The sequence below is a fragment of the Ahaetulla prasina genome, chromosome 4 (assembly GCF_028640845.1).
Source record: "Ahaetulla prasina isolate Xishuangbanna chromosome 4, ASM2864084v1, whole genome shotgun sequence".
NCBI lineage: Eukaryota > Metazoa > Chordata > Lepidosauria > Squamata > Colubridae > Ahaetulla > Ahaetulla prasina.
In genome coordinates this window covers 136,296,487-136,317,776 of record NC_080542.1, presented here as the reverse complement: position 1 = coordinate 136,317,776, position 21,290 = coordinate 136,296,487, and the positions used below count along the sequence as shown (strand labels likewise).

Here is a 21,290-nt window from a genome sequence, read left to right as displayed (position 1 = left end):
AGTTCTTCGGTAGAATTTATTATGCTAGTTGTTTTTGGCAGTCCTTGCCCTCTGTGCTGAGATCTGTGGCTCTCAAAAGGAGCAGCATGACATCTCGAGCCTTGAATTTATACTGATAAGCAGTGATTAAATGAGAAAAAAGTGCTGTGCAGTTTCTCCATTTGTCCTTTCCTTCAGCATCTTACCTTGAAGCAAAGTCTGAATGTCAGACTTTGGGTGTGGGTGTGGGTGGGGAACCCATCTGCACCATGACATGCACATTATTTTGCATTGAAAGGTGTTGCCAAAATTGTTTTTTTTTTGCTTAGCTAATTAAATTATGCTCTAGCTTTGGAAACCTTGAATTTAAAATTTTAAGATTTTATATACAGCTGTCTTCAAAGACCACTTGGAAGTTACAATTGGTCCAGAGTGCACACAGTATTGGGTGTCCATTAGTTTGCTTATATTATACCTTTGTTGCATGACCTTGTTCTGGCTTTCAGTTTTTCTTCTGATTGCAATTCAAGATACTGTTTATTACTTTAAAGTTCTTCAAGTACCTATTTGCAGCAGAATATCTGCTTATCTCACTAGATCAGGTAGGGCGGGCATGTTGCAGGTTCCCTACCTAAAATCTTGCCATCTAGTGGGATCTCAGAAGCATTGCTTTTTTGTGGCTGCTCTTACCTCATAGAACACAGCCTCATTGGCAATTTCATGGCCCAACCTTAGAAACCTTTAGAAGGCCATTAAGCTTTCTACTGAGGTGCTGGGATTGTATGACTAGAAGGCATGGAAGGAGAGTAAGTGAACTTGCTGTATGGCATCCCCAGAGGGACAATTATGCACAGGGGTTTTTTCTTCGTTTGTTTTTTACTTACGATTGTTTTATTTATTGATTTATGGATGTTGTGAACTGCTAGGAGTTGCTTAATATGGGCCTCCATACAAGTAACTCAAGACGAAAATATAAATACTTTGTCTTCCTCCTATTTTCCTGACAATAACAACACGCTGAAGTGAGTTGGGCTAAAAGAGAACGACTGGTTCCAAGTCCCTAGCTGACTTTTGGGCCAGAAGTGGGGCTTTTGAACTTACACTCTTCTGGTTTCTAGACTAGAACCTTAACTACTACACCAAAATGGGTTTCTTTAAAATAAAATAAAATAAGGGTAGGGTAGTGTAGTATAGCATAGCGTAGCGTAGTGTAGTGTAGCTTAGCATAGGATAAGATTAGGATAGGATAGGATAAGATTAGGATAGGATAGGACAGGCTAGACTAGGATAGGATTAAGATAGGATAGGAAAGATTGGATAGTGTAGCTTAGTGTATGATAAGGATACACTAGGGCAGGGGTCTGCAAACTTGGCTCTTTTGTGGACTGCAACTCCCAGATCAAAGCTGGCTAAGAAACTCTGGGAGCTGAAGTCCACAAGTCTTAAAAGAGCCAAGTTTGAAGACCCCTGCACTAGGGTAAGGTTGACTCAGCCTTCCATCCTTCCGAGGTTGATAAAATGAGGATCCAGATTGTTGGGGGCAATATGCTGACTCTGTAAACCACTTAGAGAGGGCTGTAAAGCCCTATGAAGTGGTATATAAGTCTAAGTGCTAGTGCTATAGGATAGGATTAAGATAGGATACAATAAGATAGGATTGTATTATTGTTTCTTCGAACTCCATGGAGATCCCAGAATCATTTTGGAGTTGGATAGCCTTAAAGTTCTGAAAAATTAAATGTATAAATATTTTGTCTTTTAAAATACTTTAGCACAGGGGTCTCCAACCTTGGCAACTTTAAGCCTAGAGGACTTCAACTCCCAGAATTCCCCAGCCAGCAAAGCTGGCTGGGGAATTCTGGGAGTTGAAGTCCTCCAGGCTTAAAGTTGCCAAGGTTGGAGACCCCTGCTTTAGCATACATTCAGTTATGAATTACTGTAGCTATTTGCCGATTTCCCATTTGTCTTTTTAGTGACTTTCTAGCTAATGAATTACAGTAAAGATTTTGATGTCTCCCTCTTTCTTCAGTCCCAAGTGACTTAGGGGAATGAGTTCTCAATCAGTAGTTCTTCGGTAGAATTTATTATGCTAGTTGTTTTTGGCAGTCCTTGCCCTCTGTGCTGAGAACTGTGGCTCTCAAAACAGGTGGCATGATATCTCGAGCCTTGAATTTATACTGATAAGCAGTGATTAAATGAGAAGAAAAATACTGTGCGGTTTCTCCATTTGTCCCTTCCTTTAACATCTTACCTTGAAGCAAAGTCTGAATTTCTTGGGGGAGGAAACCCATCTGCATCATAACATGCACATTATTTTGCATTGAAAGGTTTACTAAAATTGTTTCTTTGCTTAGCTATTTAAATTGTGATCTAGCTTGGGAAGCCTTGACTTTAAAATTTTAAGATTTTAATTCTATGTATTCTGTCTTTTTTTTTTTCAGGGGAGCTTAAAATGACCTTTTGCAACTGATAATGTATATTCAGTGCAAAATGTTAAGAGATATTAAAATAAATAGAAGTGAAAAGAGCCAGACTGTGTTATGTAATTTTGAAATTGTTGAACTCAAGACCACAAAAGATATCCAGAAACTCATGATGATTTTGTAAGCATTTGTTTCTGTTTTCTTCGTAGATATATGTCTCGGGTTCACGGAATGCATCCCAAGGAGACCACACGTCAGCTTAGTTTAGCGGTGAAGGATGGTCTTGTTGTCGAAACCCTGACAGTGGGATGCAAAGGTTCAAAAGCTGGCATTGAGCAAGAAGGATACTGGCTGCCCGGGGATGAGATTGTGAGTATATTTTCTGATAAGTGTTTCTATCACCATTTCCTGGAATATTGATTTGGAATTCTTAGTACCGGTGTCAGGGTTCCAAGGAGGTCTGAAGGCCTAGTGCAAAATATGGCATCCAGACCTGACAACTGGCTTACGTGCAGAGTCTCAGAAAAATAAAAAAACAAAAATAAAATTATTTTTACATTTTTTACATTTTATTTTTAAAATGTAAAAAGAGGTAGAAAGCTGGTTTCTTAATTGCCTCGTGTAGCTATCATGTAGCACAGAATAGATCATGTAGCACAGAATAGATAATTATTACCTGTGTAACAGCTTCAGAGGTGAATTAAGTGCATTTTAAAAAATACAGCCTAATGAATATAGATATTTATAAACATACATTTTAGACATAGATTAATTTCAAGGCATAGCAATTAAGGTATTTATCAAAGAGATGCAATCCAAAACAGTTTATGAAAAAAATTATTTGGCATTCTAGTTGAGAAACTTCAGCGCCCAGATTTGGTCATATGGGTCCTGTTTCTTGCTTTAGAAATAAGTGAAAGAGGATTGTTAAATAAATTGTTATTTTAATCCACAGCAACCTTGTTTCAGTAGGATACAGGTAGTCTTTGACTTACAACAGTTCACTTAGTGACCGTTCAAAGTTACAATGGCACTGTAACCTACAATTGTTTTTCACAGTTATGACCTTTGCAGCATCATGGTCACATGATCAAAATTCAGATGCTTGACAACTGGTTCATATTTGTGACTGTTGCTGTGTCCCAAGGTCATGTAATCCCATTTTGCGACCTTCTCACAAGCAAGATTAATGGGGAAGCCAGATTCACTTAACAACATGGTTGCTAATTTATCAACTGCAGTGATTCACTTAACCAATGTGGCAAGACAGGTCGTAAAATGAGGCAAAACTCGCTTAACAAATGCCTCACTTAACAACAGAAATGGGCTCAATTTTGATCGTAAGTGGAGGATTACCTGTAACTTGAAAATGCTTAATTTTGAAAATCTTGGAAAGTTATTTTTCTTTGAAAACATTCATGGAACGGTATCTTCAGGGTATCTTCTAAAGCCCAAGTTTAGGAAGCTTTGTATGTTTGTAGGCTTACACTAAGATAACTAATTTTATTTTCATATAAATCTGAAAAATTAGCATGGGCTAAGATGTACTGTTAAATTAATTCTATCAAGATCTTTCAGATATCCTTCAGTTGATTTAGAAAAGCCACAAACACCAGCTGGGGGCCTCCAAATCCTTCCCTAGCAAATCCAAAGCTGATGACATTGATTATAGAAATAATGCTTTAATTGTTAGTTATTCTGAATAATTTGGAAATGCATTGTTACTGTGAATCAGATTTGGTAATTTATAGTAGAAAGATATCAACTGTGACTTTACACTTTTAATTTTTCCCCAGTATTGTTATAATTTTTTTCGGTATAACAGTACACTGGTAATAGTTATGAAATCTTATTTTATTGAGGCACTGCCTGATTAGAAAAGATAGCTATTTTAACTTTGTTTTTAATTAAATTTGGTCATGTAAGCATGAAATCTTAAATTTAGATTGTAAATTTATTTGTAAATCAGTTGCCTTGAGAGATGGATAATTCAAGCATACACAGGAAAAAATAATATTTTAAAAATTGTTTCTATTCGGTTTTTAAAGAGAGCTTTTAGCTCTTACAACTTAAATTAAGAGAATTGGCACTTTATAATATAAATGCTATTTTTAATACATAAAGTAGAAGATTTTAGTAGAGATGTTCTTTGCCTAATTTAAATATCCTTAGATATGTATTGTGCCACATAAAGCTGTTGCGTACAACTACATACTGTAGATTTAAGAGTAACAAACTGAAACAACAGGTTTAACAATAGCATATATGATAGCAGGTATACTTCATGTAATCAGAGTTGTAGATATTTTCTACCGCATGCATAAATCGGATTTTTATGCCAAGTTAGTCAGAATTCTTCACATGGAAAAGCTGATATATAAATCAAGTGAATGTTCATGTGTTAGCTCAGATTTTCATACTGAATGTGCTACAACTGGTCCCCCCAAAGGCCAGTATATGTTATATGGCTTGGAAATGTAGCTGTTCCTTTACTAATGTAAATCTTAACTGAGTTGTGTTCTGTTTTCAACAGTTTCATTATGCATGAAACGATTTAATGAATTAAGATTCCCAGTTCCAGTTTCTGCAGTCAGTTTAATTTTTGCATTGCATAAATTGTAAAATATGCACAATTCTGCTCTTAATTAAAAGACTTGAATATTTTTTTTTAGATCTACGAGAATGGGAGATACTTTCTCTTCTCATTTACATTTAAATATTGCACTTTAAGGTTTCTATTTATTAAAGGTACAGGCCTAATATATCTTGTATCTCTTGGGTTCATATAATTAAATTGTTTAGAAATGAAAAATGTTATATGTTGTGCGTAGCTTCTGTAATGGGTTGATTTGCATATTTTTTTAGTTTAACAAAGCTTATTTTTATATGACTGGAACTCCTCTAAACATTTGCCTGGTCTCGTCCCTTTACCAAAAACAACATCAAATTTCAGCTCATTGCAGAAAAGTACTACAGATTCCATCAAGGTTTTTTTTATCATCATTTCCGTCATTATTTGTTTATGAATTTTTATTTGTCCAAACCACCTTGTTGCTGACCTTTAAATATTATCAGCTCTTCTTGTAATCACAGAGATATATTTTAGGTTCATTAATATTAGATAGCTTTCTAATGCCCATGAACTAAGTTTAAGAAAAGATTAATGATTTACTTACTCTGTAATCATAAATATATTAACTGCAGTCCAGTTGCTGGCATGTATAAAAATGGACCCAAGCTAATGGAATTTAAAAATAGAAATAAAATGTAAGAGTAGTCTTGCAGAATTTGAAGAAGCCCTAAACTCAAATAAATTTGGTTATAACTAACATTCCCTATCCATGATGGAGATCCACTTGCCCTTATTAAATTTATATATGTTCCCTGTCCTAATTGCAAACTTCACGCAAGGTTGAAAATACCTTCCCAGATACATGGTTAGAAAGATATGTTCACTCAAAGTTGGGTATGCTTGTAATATTTAGATTTTTTTAATGATACCAGAATACTAATGATACCAGAATACCTGAATTTTGTAATTGTCAGTCTTCTTTTTAATAAAGAATTAATATATTGTGAAAATAAAATGACCCCCATTTCCTTTAGGGTTGGAATACTTTCTGTAATGGCAGTATAATTTTTTTATTTCTCTCTGTCTTCTAGTAAACTGATTCTGCAAAATCTTCACTCTTGCACATAAAATTGATTTTCTAATTTTCATTCTAGTATATATTTTGGAATTGCTTAAAAGTAGTTCCATAAATAACGGTAGTATATTTTAAGGGGGGACAGAGAGTTAATAATAATACGGTTTATTTACAAACTGTGAGACAATTAAGTCCCTGATCATAATCAAACATTTCTTGGATTTTTCTAAGGTTTGACACCATTGTGGGATATTATGATATAAGCATTTTCTTCCCAGGGGCTATTAACTGAGAATGCTAATCCGTCTACTAAGCTGGAAAACTACAAACATGGAACCATTTTTGCTCCCCCTCTTTTTTGAGTGTGTTTTCCTAATTAGGTTAAGTGCTTGGAAGCTTTCAGGAACTTCCAAACATAGAGCTTTTAGAAAATATTGAGGGGGGTGGAGGAACCAGTCCATAAAGTTTATTTGGGAAAATTTGATAAGTTAGGATGCTCTTAGAATAGATATATTATTATATCTATACTTAGTAATACTAATATTCTTATATATACTAATATACAAGTATATTTATACTATACTATATTATATTATACTATACTATACTATATTATATTATATTATAATTAGTATATAATATACTAATGTAAGTAATACTTAGTAATAGGAATAGATGTCATCCATTCCTGACTCCATTATTTCAGACAAAGAGTACCACGTTTTTAGATTAGACCGTGAAATCCACAGAGGAGGTGGAGTAGCTATCTTTCATAAAAAATCACTTAATCTAAAAAATGTTTAAGTTGCACATAATCTAGCTATCCCAGAAACTATTGTATGCGACCTATCCCTTAACACCACACTTCGATTCCTACTATGCTACAGAGCCCCTGACTACGACATTGCACATGCGAACAAATTAACCTCACTACTATCTTGGGCTACCTCTTGCCCATATCCTCTCATCTTCCTGGGTGACCTCAATCTACCTCTTATTAACTGGATAACAAACAAATTTACAACTGAATCCATTCATGCTACCCTATGCAATGCTGTTACAAATCTAAGTCTTGATCAATTAGTAACTAACAATACAAGACTCAACAACTGCCTTGACCTCATCTTCTGCAATAACACAAACTCAATTTATGGGCTACAAATAAAAGAACCCTTTTCAACAGTGACCACAGCATGATACACTTTTGCCTCAATATACGCCCTTACAAAATCATCATAATAACAGTATTCCAATCTACAATTTCAAAAAAGCCAACTATGACCTTATAAACACCTACCTCTCATTTCTTGACTGGCAAAATCTATTCTCAACCTGTATCACTGCTGAAGACCACTACAAAGTTTTCCTAGTCGAAGTCAATAGAGTCATTAAACTCTACATACCACAAACCACCACCAAAATCAGGAAAAACAAATTACCCATATCAATAAAAAAGCTTCAATCCCAAAAAAAATCCCTTTGGAAAAAAAACAAAAAGGGGCATGTAGCTAATTTCAAAAACCGCTACAGAGATATATGCAACCAAATAAAAATTGAATGCACAAATTACCACAGCAAGCAAGAAGAAGACCTTCTGCGCACAAATTCTAATTGTGCTTTTTATAATTTTGTGAATAACAAACTTAATGACTCGAGATCCATCCCACCATTAAAAGAACCTAACGGCAAAGAAAATAATGATGAAACCCTTAAAGCAAACCACTTTAACACATTCTTCGGCTCAGTCTTTGGCTCATACCCGAAATTTCCCAACCGCACCAAAAATGACCTAACACATATAGATTTCACTGAAGAAAATGTTGAAAAAGCTCTTCACAAACTGAAACCATCCCTATCTATAGGACCTGATGGACTATGTGCATACTTCTTAAAAAAGCTTTCCACTAATATAAGCATAATCTTTGAAAAAGCCTTTATTTATTTATTTATTTATTTATTTATTTATTTATTTATTTATTTATTTATTTATTTATTTATTTATTTATTTATTTATTTATTTTATTAAATTTTTATACCGCCCTTCTCCCGGAGGACTCAGGGCGGTGTACAGCCAGAATAAAATACAAAATATATACAATTAAAACGAATTTAAAATATAAAATTACTAAATGGCTCAGAATTAAAATGAATTTAAAATTTAAAATATTACTAAAACCCAATTTAAAATCAATCCTTTTATGCCAGTCCCACTTGGATGAATAAATATGTTTTTAGCTCACGACGGAAGGTCCGAAGATCAGGCACTTGACGTAGACCAGGGGGGAGTTCATTCCAGAGCGTCGATGCTCCCACAGAGAAGGCCCTACTCCTGGGGGCCGCCAGCCGACATTGTTTGACCAGTTCCCTTCCCAAATTTGGTCACTAGCCGCAGTCATCCCTGTCTTCAAAAAAGGAGACCCCAGTTTAGTTGAAAAGTATCTCTCTATGCCGTGTCACCTGTAAAATTACGGAATCTATCATCAACCAATCCATTACCCTCCACCTAGAAACAACAATCTACTCTCTAATAAACAATTTGGTTTCAGAAAAAAATTATCATGTAACTTATAACTTCTTCACTGCAAAAACATATGGACTACAAATCTTGATCAAGGCAAAACAATAGATGCAATATACATAGACTTCTGTGAAGCTTTTGACTCAGTGGTACATGACAAACTTCTCCTAAAACTAAAATCGTACAGCATCTCCAGACCCCTCCACAATTGGATAACAGCGTTCCTGTCAAACAGACAAGAAGTAGTCAAAATAGGCAGTGCCCTATCAAATCCTGTTCCTGTCAATAGCGGCGTTCCCCAAGGCCTTGGACCAACACTCTTCATATTATACTTTAATGATCTCTGTGATCATATTAAAAGTAATTGTGTTGTCTTCGCTGACAATGTCAAACTATTTAACACTACCAATAATACAGCTACTCTTCAAAAAGACCTTAACTTTGTGTCAGAATGGTCTAAAACCTGGCAACTCCAAATCTCAACCAGCAAATGCTCTGTCTTACACATTGGAAAAAAGGATCCAAACACTAGATACAAACTTGACGAACATTACCTTACAGATGATCTCCACCCAGTCAAAGACCTTGAAGTCTTCATATCCAATGACCTAAGTTCCAAAGCCCACTGCAACTACATTGCAAAAAAGGCATTAAGAGTTGTTAACCTAATCTTACATAGCTTCTTCTCCAGAAACACTATACTACTAACCAGAGCTTATAAAATATTTGCTAGACCAATACTTGAATACAGCTCGTCTGTCTGGAACCCATATCTCATTTCAGACATCAATACAATTGAACGTGTCCAGAAATATTTTACAAGAAGAATTCTCCGCTCCCCTGAATATAACAAAATATTTTATACCACCAGACTTGAAATCTTGGGTTTAGAAAACTTAGAACTCTGCCGCCTTCGACAGGATCTATTTTTAACTCATAGAATCATCTATTGCAATGTCCTTCCTGTTGAGGATTACTTCAGCTTCAGTCACAACAATACAAGAGCAAAAAATAGATGTAAGCTTAATCTTGATTTCAGAAAATATGATTTCAGTAACAGAGTTATTAATGCTTGGAACACACTACCAGACTCTGTGGTATCTACTCAAAATCCCCAAAACTTTAACCAAAAACTGTCTACTGTTGACCTCACTCCGTTCCTAAGAGGTCTTTAAGAACCATTATATCCAATTTATATAGTTATTTCATACTTATACTCATATATATGCTTATATATTATATAGTTACTTCATGCTTATGCTTATATATACTGTTGTGACAAAATAAAAAATAATAATAATAAATGTTTTTCCTCTTGGTTTTAGTTTATGTTCCACACATGGGTTCTAATAACATAGACCATATTTTTTTTGTTTTTTGTTTGTTCTGTTTTCTTTATTTGAAAGGCCTACAGCATGCAGCCTTTCTCTTGGACAACTGCAAAAATGAAGGTGAACAACTTTTGCACTATGTAGTCTTAAATACGTTCTGTTACATCTCTCTTTTTTGTTGCTGTCTTATAGATTACATGTTGCTTTTCCAGTCTTCCAATAATGGAATTAATAATGCTTATCAGCTGTGTTGTATCTGGTTCTTGAAATCAGCCTCCTTTTTGCAGCATCTTGGTTAAAATACTATTTTTTTTCTCCTTCCTGGAGAGACGGAAGTGGTCACTCACATGTTTTGCTGCAAGATATAAAGTTGCAATGCTTTTCTTTCTTCCTTTCTTTTCTTTTTTTGTCAGTTACTTTGGGAGGATATGATGACATCTCGTGGAAGACTTTGCAAATACAGAAAAAGATATTTGTACTCTGAGATTTTTTTTTTAATGTTTATCGTAATTAGAATAGTGGCTGCCAGATGTTAGTTATATAAATGCCTTCTGTCTCATCTGAGGAAATTACGTGGCAGTTATCTTTGTACATCTCCGGCTCTACAAAGATTCCAGGATTTTTCCAAACTTTACACTAGCCTTTAAGAACAAAAATTTATATGGGTTTGTGGGTCTTTTGTTTTTTTTTCAAAATTCAAAACAAAATTTGTACTGATTGGGTGGGGGAAAACCTTCCCATTAACACTAACATTTATTATCCTTCATGATTTTATTTCCAAATTTCTATTTTCTCAGTTACAAGTAATTAAAAAAACCAATATCTTAATTGCTTACTTTGATTAAAGTAGAGGTTACACTAGAAATATAACTCTGCCCAATCCATAAACATATATCAGTAACCACAATGACCACAACTAACCACAATGACAGCAAAGTGACCAAGTTCGTATTATAATTTCACAGCACAAGCTTCACCCTTTTATACTTCTTTTAAAAAGTTTTTTTAATTATTTTTTTTTTTACAAACATATCTGCATGAACAATGTGGCGCCTGGGTGTCATACATTCTAATACAAATAAAACTAATAGGATTAGTCATAGTTATTACTTCAATCCAATTTATATATTTCTAATAATAATACATATTTATATAAAGTTGCAATCTGAAGTTGCAGACTCTTAACCCTAACCCTCTAACCTTTTATACTTGAGGTGTGACTTCACAGTTGACTTTATAATGAGTAAATAAGTGAATACTTATTTTAAAAAGACTAATTGTCTAGTCCAGAGGTCTGCAAACTTGGCTCTTTTAAGACTTGTGGACTTCAACTCTCAGAGTTCCTCAGCAAAGCTGGCTGAGGAACTCTGAGAGTTGAAGTCCACAAGTCTTAAAAGAGCCAAGTTTGCAGACCTCTGGTCTAGTCTACTCAACCAAATGGATAAGGTCAGCTTCAGATAAACTGTACGTGAGGTTGCATCTACCTATCAGAAGTAATTAAATCTGATTTATAAGAATTTGGAGTTATTTTTTTTTTAATAAATCCTGTTTATCAACTACAAGAAAAAAAATGACCAAACATCTAAATACACTAAAAAAAAACCTCTCACAATAAATAAATCATTAAACTTAAAGGAAAAAGTAATAAATGTGGTTGGAGTTACAAATACTGAAATGCAGCACAGTTAGAAGATATAAATAGGCCAGCTATCAGTTATACCATATTAATGATTTCACAGTGGAGAATTTCAAATTTTTGCTTTTTCATTCATTTAGTTAACTAATCCTCATGTGGAAATCCCACTAAAATTAACTGGAGCAACAGAAGATCTGGTAGTTCTCTTTCATTTCAATTGGTTTGATATAAAAGATTTGTCATGGAATTATGCCAAAAAAAATTATGTCATAATTGCTTCTTTTTGGTGAATGTGATTTTTTTTCTCTGGATAATCAAGTTTCCATAAAGAAGAAGAAGAAAAGATTACAGTATGAGAAAGTTAATTAAAATTAACATTCTGGTAGTCTTTGGCAAATAATGCAACCAATAATTTAAAACACTCATGTCTTTTTTTTTTTTTGAAATGTACTTTGACTAAAAAACTTAAGTTCTATAAATTGAATATGCCTTGAATAATTGATGACAGAAGTCAGCATGAAAGGAAAGATGAAATATAAAAAACCAGTTTACAAATTATGAGTTTTTGTAACTATTACATCATCAAACTCATTATCAAACTTAATATTTTTGCATGTCTATATATCAAAATAGACATAGATGTGGAAGTAGTGAGCATTAATACACAACTATCTCTGTATGAATGGAAGTTACATTTTTTCAAAGGGTGAATGAAAAATCAAGTACCAAGTATCAACGGATCCCTCCAAATGGGTCTAGTGGTTTTAAAAACAACATATATCAATATAAAAAATTTTCTTGGAGGGGTTTTATTTTAACATACATGGTAGTTTGCTTTTCATGAAAATATGTGAATCTGGCATTCAAAATCATTTAAATACATCCCACCATACACCTCAAAATTGTTTGGGTTTGTGATGGGTGATGTCCTCAGCATTTAAGGACTCATTTCACAGAACAATACCAATGAAAATTATAATATGCACTGTTTCTGTAGAGGCTCCAACCTATAGGTCTCAGTTACAGTGGAACTGGAAAAAGCTTGAAAACCTTTTTGGCCATTTTAGGTTGGACCAGGGATGAAATCCAACAGGTTCTAGAGAACTGGTAGCTGAAATTTTGAGTAGTTCAGAGAACCAGCAAATACCACCTCTGGCTGGTCCCAGAATGGGGTGGGAATAGAGATTTTGCGGTATCCTTCCCCTGAAGTGGGGTGGGAATGGGGATTTTGCAGTATCATTCCCCTGCCACGCCCACCAAGCCACACCATGCCCACCAAGCCACATGCACAGAACCAATAGTAAAAATAATTGGAGTAGTAAAATCTGGGTTGGACTCAGACTGATTATAAATAGGGGATGTTTTTTCTGTTTACTCGGCTTAACAAGAGATCTTCCAATTCATCTAAAGAAATTGCACTATTAACCCACATGTGATTATAAATACATGCAAATGAATATTGATTCCAAGGTGCTTTTATTTCACAGAGCAGGTTTTGGAAAGATTCACATTCTTGCAATGTCTCTTACGATTTCTATAGTTATCCTTAAGCTTAAAGGATCAGAATGAGTTCAAAACTTTTTGCTATCCAAGGCAGTTGAGAGCTTATCTCCATGGCCTTAAGTGCTACATAAAACTGCCGATATGTTGATATTTAATAATTTTATCTTCCCAAAGAACTATTTGTGTTGTTTTCCTAGTTACATTAGGCTGCTTGGCCTACAGTAGAAAAGTGCCTCTAGTGCAGTGTTTCTCAATCATACTCATACTATATGAGGATCCAGATTGTTGGGGGCAATAAACTGAACGTAAACCGCTTAGAATGGGCTGTAAAAGCACTGTGAAGCAGTATATAAGTCTAAGTGCTATTGCTATACTGGCTGGGAAATTTTGGGACTCTGAAGTCCACACATCTTAAAGTTGAGAAACACTACCTTAGAATTTTCATTTTATTTTTCTTTGTAACATATAACTCTTAAATTTTGTCCAGTAAGTAGAATTTTTTTGATGAGATTTCCTTGAACATGGTTTCAACTTTAAGATCAAGTAATGCACAATATTTATACATGACAGTAAAAGCTAGATGTATGTGAGCATTAGCAGTTGAAGAGCACCAGAATTAATGCTAGTTTCTAGAAACATTGATACTAACAAATATGCTCATTTAGCTAGATTATACCCATTACAAGGAAAATTAAAAATTAAGTGAGATGGAAAGAGGAAGTTTTTACTTTTTTTCCTGCATTGCTATTAGAAATCGTATTTTAGGCTTCATTTACACAGTTGAAAGATTTGAAGGTATGTTTAAAAAACCCAAGTCCAATATTTGGATTCATTGAAATCAAATTGCGAAAGGTATGTTTAAAAAAAATCATGGGGAAAAAAATCAAAAGCATGCTTGAACTTGCCTTTATTTTAAAGTTAATTTGTGTTTTGTTCTGCTCTGTTTGTATCTTCCTGCAAGTTTGCAAACTTTTAACTTGTCAGCATTCAACTTACATCTATTAATTTGCAGCAGTGTTCTGTTCTTGCAGTGTTCTGTTCTTGCTTTGGCCTGGTGCAGTTTCCCACAACCTCATGTCTGTATTAAAACTATAATTCGCAAAATATTCAACCATACTGTCACTGTGAAAGGTTGGGAGTTCTGCAGACTGTGAGATCAATACAGCTGCAGGGCTCTGGGGGTTGAAAAAGCTGTTTAATGAGTCAATTCTGATATATTTCTCTGTTCTATTCTAAATTCTCATACAGGTCAGCAAATTTTAATGAAGAAATAAGAACATATATAAAATTCAATCAGAGCAAAACCAAATGACAAAGTACTTTTGGGTGATCTCAGGGCAGCCTTTAGAGTCCTAGCCTCCAGCTAAAAATCTTTAAAACTGGCCATTATGTATAATTGATATCACAAGTGATGCTGAACATTTTCCTGCTCACCTGACACTTATGTAGAATGGAGTCTTGTGTGAATTCTGAGGAACAGACGGATTTTTCTTTTATATGTGTTCAGCATGCCTTTTCAGATGATCCAGCACTTTGCATGGGCTTGTAGAAATAAACGAAAAAATAGAGGAACCACGGGAGTTCAGAGAGGAGCAAAGAGACAAATAAATAAAATCTGCATTGCTTTGGACTTTGTCACATTACTCTGACCTCAACAGCTCTTGCTGCCTTTTTAAAGCTCTTTCTTCTGTCTAGTCAGAGAAGATCCACGGTAGAATCTACTTATAAATGAATGCAGTCAGAAGAAACATCACAGCTGCCATGGACATATATTGTGTGTGGAATAGCAATGACAGCTCCTGTTCCTCCCACTCAAAAAAGCAAAAAAAAAGCAAAAAAAACAACCAACCCCAAAACTCTAGAAGAAGGTGTACTGATTTCCAAAACTGTTTCTAATGAACACTTGATGAGGTTCCCTATGTTCCTTAGAATTCCACATCTGGAGCATGATTTTGCCTTTTCAGGGAAAAAAAAATACTAGACTCTGGAGAAGACCACTAGAATAGCAAATGGTTGAATACAAATAGTCTGTGACTTACAACAGTTCACTTAGTGACCGTTCGTAGTTACAACAGCATTGAAAAAAACTGACTTATGACCATTTTTCACACGACCATTACAGCGTCCCCGTGGTCATGTGATCAAAATTCAGGTGCTCGGCAAATGACTCGTACTTATGACCATTGCAGTGTCCCTGGGTCATATGATCCCTTTTGCAACTTTCTGACAAGCAAAGTCAACAGGGAAGCCCGATTTACTTAGCAGCTGTGTTATTAACTTAACAAATGCACTGATTCGCTTAACAACTGTGGCAAGAAAGGTAAAATGGGGCAAAACTCAGTTAACAAATTTTTACTGAACAACAGAAATGTTGGGCTCAATTGTAGGCATAAGTCAAGGACTACCTGTATCACAATTTATTTGCCCAAAGCAGAGGAAGGAGTTCCATTGCCTTCATTTAATAATGTAAAGATAATTGGGGCTTCATTGAAATTGAAATTTTATTTTATAGGATGTAAGACAAACTACTTTGGGGGGAGGACAGAATGCCTGGGAACATGACATAGGAGTGTAGATGCTGTTAATCAGACACACTCGTAATCCATGATTTAAGCCTCAGCACTTATTAGAAGCTAAAAGCTTTCAGCTACTAGCATGCTTGAAGTTTATAGAGTGGAATTTAAAATAAAACAAAAGGTATAATCCATGAAAGAGGTGCCATATTTTAAAATGCCTAACCATTGCTAGACTTCAAGAAATGTGCTTTTTTTTTTCTATACATGGCTGTTTCAGATATTGACAGACTGTTCTATCAAATTATTTTGTATTTTTTGTAGGACTGGGAGACAGAGACTCATGACTGGTATTGTTTTGAATGCCATTTGCCTGGAGAGGTGTTGATATGTGACCTGTGTTTTCGGGTGTATCATTCCAAGTGTTTATCTGATGAGTTCAGGCTTAGAGAAAACAGTAGTCACTGGCAATGCCCAGTTTGCAGGGTGAGTACCTCTTAGCTTTCATGTGCTAAATAGAGGCTTGGTCTTTGTTATTTATAGTTTTAAGAAGTTTCTGGTGAGGAGAAACATCCAGCTTTGCCTACTGCAAGGACAATCTCCATGTTCAATGCAGATGCAGACATCTGGGTGTGTCTGGGCAAAATTAGCAAATAAAAGCATGCCACCCATAATCCTTGCCATGGGGCAGTCATTAAATCTTTTGCTGGATTGGACTGGGGAAATCCTCTTGTCCATAACTCTGAGTTTCAGAATTCTCCATATGAATCTTTAACAGACTTTGGCCCTAACTTAAGAAAATAGTACAGGAGCTTAATTCCCATACATTTCATTAGCAGGACTACTTTGCTCTCCCGCTCCCTCCCAAAACAAGTCCAATGTCTTTTGATGGGGGTATTACTTGGAACCCTGACATCCAAGAGGTATTGCCTTGATGGACATAGGCCTTCCGTCTTCCAAGTCCATCCCTTCTTAACATCCATAGAACATGGAACCAGACTTGATGCCTTAACTTTGGCTTTTTCTACTTGCCTGGATGTTAAATTCTTTCTGCATTTGCCCAACCATATCCAGATGTGTGCAATATTTTTCTTGATTCTTCTCTAATGCCAACAACTGGATTGTTATTTAAACAAATGTAAGCTTTATATCCTAATTTCTGTCAGGATTCCAGAACTTTTGCAGTACGATTTAAGAAAAATACAGTACACATATAAACAAACTGATTTAGTTATAAACTTGATTAACTAATTTATTTCTTAATGACTTTTTTTTTGCCACCCTTTAAATCAAAGTTTTCCGAGGGTGACTTACAGAACTTTTAAATAATGTAATCTAAAATTTATTTCTCTTTCACTTTATATTTTAAGCTGCAGATGTTTGTGAATGTTGTGGGATGAAATTCATGAAAAGCAATTTTATTCAAATGTTGCGCATTAAACTGTCACATTTCGCTAGAGTTTCTGTGAAATCAGGTGCTTTTCATTCAGAATCACTTTTTTTGTGCCCCCCTTTAAAAAAAATGCCTTAAAAAATCCAATAATATCTGGATTTCTTTTTTCGAGAGTGATATAGTTTGCACAGGGATAGCAGAGGAGAAAGAGATGATAATTTTGATATATCTTTTTCTCTTCTACTTTTCCTATTTAACTTTCTGACTTAGACATGCATAATATATACTACGCTAAAAAATGTGTTGAAAAACCTGTGACTGAACGGTCGCTGTAACTTAACAGGTAGAAAACATCATCTTTGCTTATAAGAAAGATTATTAATAAAAATAATGGATCGATGTAAAAGTCACATGATAGGAATAAGAATAAATAGTGAATCCTTCGAGGGGGGAGGGTTGGTGTTCGCATTGTATCCTTTCTGAGCAGTAACAGCCTTCTTAATTACCCTTGGTTCTCCTTTCCTTTTTTTAAGCCAAATATTTTTCCTTCCTCACTATGAGCTTCGTTGTTTTCTTGCAGATGTTTCATTACCAAACAAGGAAACATCATCAGCGCTAGCAAACATCCAAGCTCAGAGAGCACCAAGGGCCCCACAGTTCAATCTTGAGCTACAAATAATCTCTTCTATTGGTTTTTCCTTCCTCCCTTGATTTCCTTACAAGTAGGCCTTGTTCCCAAATAAGTTATCACTCATAAAAGAGCCTCCATTTTTCTCCCATCTATACACATCTGCCAGACTTAATTGGACTTCTGTCTCCTTACGCAGCTTTCTTCATGTTTCCACCCATGGACTGATTATCATAAACACCCCACATTTGTTTCTTTCATTTAAGCAAATGGGCAGCAAATAACTTTTCTTAGCTATCTCGACTGGGGTTGGGCAAGATAAGTGCTGGAAATCAGATTTATTTTTTTTCTTCTGATTGTGCATCAAACGGGGGATTTGATTGAATAACGGCTTGTGATTCAATCTTTGGAATTTGTGTAACAAAACTAGATAGGATTCTTCATGTGCAAGTTGATTTTCAATATATCTATAGGCAATTTTGACATATTTTAGGACTTCTGCTCCTCCAGATTTGATTGACATCAAATTACAAATTTATACCTTTTAAAAAGTGTGTATGGAAGGTCAAGGCTCATGACAGTTGGCCAAAAACTCCACACACACCATTCTGTTAGTCCAATATATCCCAATGTTGGCCATTTCCAGATGTGTGAATTAAAATCCCAGAATTCCACTTTCACACGGGTAGTGAATGTAAGTTCTGGGAGATGAAATCCATGAACCTGGAAATCACCAAGGTTGGGAAACACTGTGCTAGTCATTAAGTGACCTGATTTATGTTGGCCAGATGCATCTCTGGTGTGCCTTCCAGGTTATGCCCAAGCAGTGTAGCAATGCATATTATCTATAAGGCCTTTAGTTAATGGTGGCAAATACCAGTCGCTACTCAGCAAAAGAACAGCTAGTGCAGTCAGATCACCATCATTTGGGGGTGGGGGGCAGGAGGGGGCGGTCTCTGAAATTGGTTTCTGGAACTCTCTTGTTCAGTCAGCAGTACTTAAATATCAATGCAAGACTTCACTATCATTGATTCACAAGCGCATTTATTTTGAGAAACAAGTCTGGCTTTAGGAAGGATTTCCTAATGATCTTTCTCCCCTCCATAAGGGGCAGGGGCAGTTCACAATAGCTAAAAATCCAAAGGCACTCTCTGCATTTTCCTGTTGTCATTCCATACAAACATTTCCTTCCTGAGATGCTTTTGCTAGGAGAATTGAGTAGAAGATTAATGAAGCAGGGGTCATTCTTTAACCATTAAACAGGAAAATCCCCTGGGCATTGTGAATTAAATTGTAAATAATGTCAAGTGCCTGCACTTTCTTGTTCACATGTGTACATTTATTCACACAAAGAGACTTTGTTACAAGAAATGGAATTTAGCTTCAATAGACATGTTGTTAACCAAAATTGCTGGATCCATACAAAAGCACCTTTGTGGTTTTAACTCTTCCCTACACTTGTATCACAACAAGCTCTTCTGGAAAGTAGGAGAAAACTGCACAGGTCATTAAGCAAGAACCTCATGTGATCCCGACTTCCAGAGGCATTTGGGAAGACTTCAATGGACTTTGCTTGTGGGAAAGCTAGCAGGGAAGGTCACAAATCACAATCACTTGAATTCTGATTACATGACCGCATGGATGGTGTGCTGGCCAAAACTCTAATGGCTCGTTACAACTATCACTTGTTCAATGGTGTTAGTGTTGCAAATCTGAATTAAGTCTGACAATAGTGCAGATTTAATAGCTGGAAGCATTGAAGTCAATCACTGAATCTTTTATTATGGCCTTTAAGCCACAAAATGCAGTATTTGTCAAATATGTAAGGTAGATAGAAACAGATACATCTAACTATGTAGATATGAATAAAAAGGGGTCATACAATTCAATAATACAATAGAAACAGCAGCAGCAATAACAATAACAATCCAAATACCAGTGACAGTCACCAAGATTGGCATTAATGGTCAGTCACTAGAACAAATAAAGGCTGAGAACTGGGTAACCTGTATAGATACATCAAAAAGGTAGATAGAAGAAGGAACAAATAAACATTATACTCTGTGCCAGGGTTTGTTTGTTTTTTTGTTTCATATAAATGCCATCTGAGATTCCCAGCAAAGAGAGCAGCTGAAAAGCATTTGGCCCAGGGATTCCATGGAACGATGCCCACTTGGTCACATGCTTTTCTGTTGAGGGATGGTTTTGTAGCATTCTTGAAACACCGAAGTGTACTTTGAAATTAACTAGGCTACCCTATAAAAATGGTTTTCTTCAATGAAATGAAGAGTATTTCTTTCTTCTGCAAAAACTGAATCCATGGAGCTGGGGGAGACCAGAGAGCTTCTCTTTTTATTTTATTTTAAAACATCCACGTAAGAAAGGTGTACCATATCTAGTTATGCACTTTCTCACAAATCCTTCTCAAGTATACGACCAGATCCATATGTTACCTGTGGAATATACTGATGCCAGCAGAATATTGATGCCAGTATCCTCTGATGAGAGGGATGAAGTGGCTCAGTGGCTAAAACCCTGAATTTGTCGATCAGAAGGTCGGCAGTTCAGCGGTTCAAATCCCTCCGCGTAACGGAATGAACTCGTGTTACTTGTCCCAGCTTCTGCCAACCTAGCAATTCGAAAGCACGTAAAAAATGCAAGTAGAAGATAACAGCGCTCCATGCACCTTCAGCGTTTAGTCATGCCGGCCACATGACCATGGAGACATCTTCGGACAGCGCTGGCTCTTCGGCTTAGAAACGGAGATGAGCACTGCCCCTAGAGCCAGAAATGACTAGCACGCATGTGCGAGGGACCTTTACCTTATCCTCTGATGCTCACTGTGGTTTTTGAAAATGGATCTTATCAGCATTGTATGAAAGCCGCTCAAACATTATAACCTTCCCCTACATCAGGGATGTCAAACTCATGGCCCACAGGCCAGATGTGTCAGGCACTGGCCACACCCACAACCAGTTTGGCGAAGTGGGGAAAAGTTGTGATACGTCACGTGACAACAATATGCTGCGAGTTCGACACCCCTGCCACATCATGTGGTACATAGGGAGTAGAAGAAAATGCTTCACCATATTTCTCAACCATGACAACTTTTAAGTTGTGTTAATTTAAACTCCCAGAATTCCCCAGCAAAAAATCCACACATATTAAAATTGCCACTGTTGAGAAATACTGGGCTATGATTAGATGTCCAGGACTAGTCTTCCCTATTGCTCGTTTTTTGTTCCTTTTATTTTATGATAATTGGTAGGAAATTTGGGATATTCTGCCTGCATTGGTTTTGTGCTGAGGGCCCATTTTGTTTCTGACCATTAAGACCTGCAAGAGAAATACGACAATCATGTGGCAACATCAGTAAAACAAGTGAAACTCTTTTAAGTGTATTCTTTGTTGTTTTTGGCAATGGAGATAAATGCTGAAAATAGGTGTTGCAAGACTCCTCAAATTTGAATATACCTGTAACCATTAAAAAAAATATCTTGCCACTAGAAATTGCTATTTTGGTGTATCATAATTCAAAGGCTTGATTTGTAACATGCTCTGGATTTTCAGAAATAGGCTTGGCAATATGTCCGTGCCTCTTGAATCCCAAGATATTCATCCCTGCTTTACAGATAAGAGTACTTAAACTTGCTGTTATGCATAGCTATGCCTCTGTTAGAAAAAGTCCCGCAAGTTTCTTCCCTCCTTGACTGTGTATT

At 35.8% G+C, this 21,290-nt stretch overlaps 1 protein-coding gene across 12 annotated transcripts in view; it reads left to right on the top strand.

Moving 5' to 3' along the window:
- The window catches only part of ZMYND11 (zinc finger MYND-type containing 11), a 124,765-nt gene that overhangs the window by 80,540 nt on the left and 22,935 nt on the right, over positions 1 to 21,290 (top strand). For 6 of the 12 annotated variants that reach the window (XM_058179757.1, XM_058179755.1, XM_058179754.1 and 3 more), the window contains 3 exons: positions 2,612 to 2,771; positions 9,974 to 10,018; positions 15,875 to 16,036. In XM_058179757.1, coding sequence (XP_058035740.1) covers positions 2,612 to 2,771; positions 9,974 to 10,018; positions 15,875 to 16,036 — 367 coding nt within the window. The remainder of the gene's footprint in view (positions 1 to 2,611; positions 2,772 to 9,973; positions 10,019 to 15,874; positions 16,037 to 21,290) is intronic. The other 6 variants (XM_058179756.1, XM_058179763.1, XM_058179762.1 and 3 more) reach the window with 2 other exon arrangements.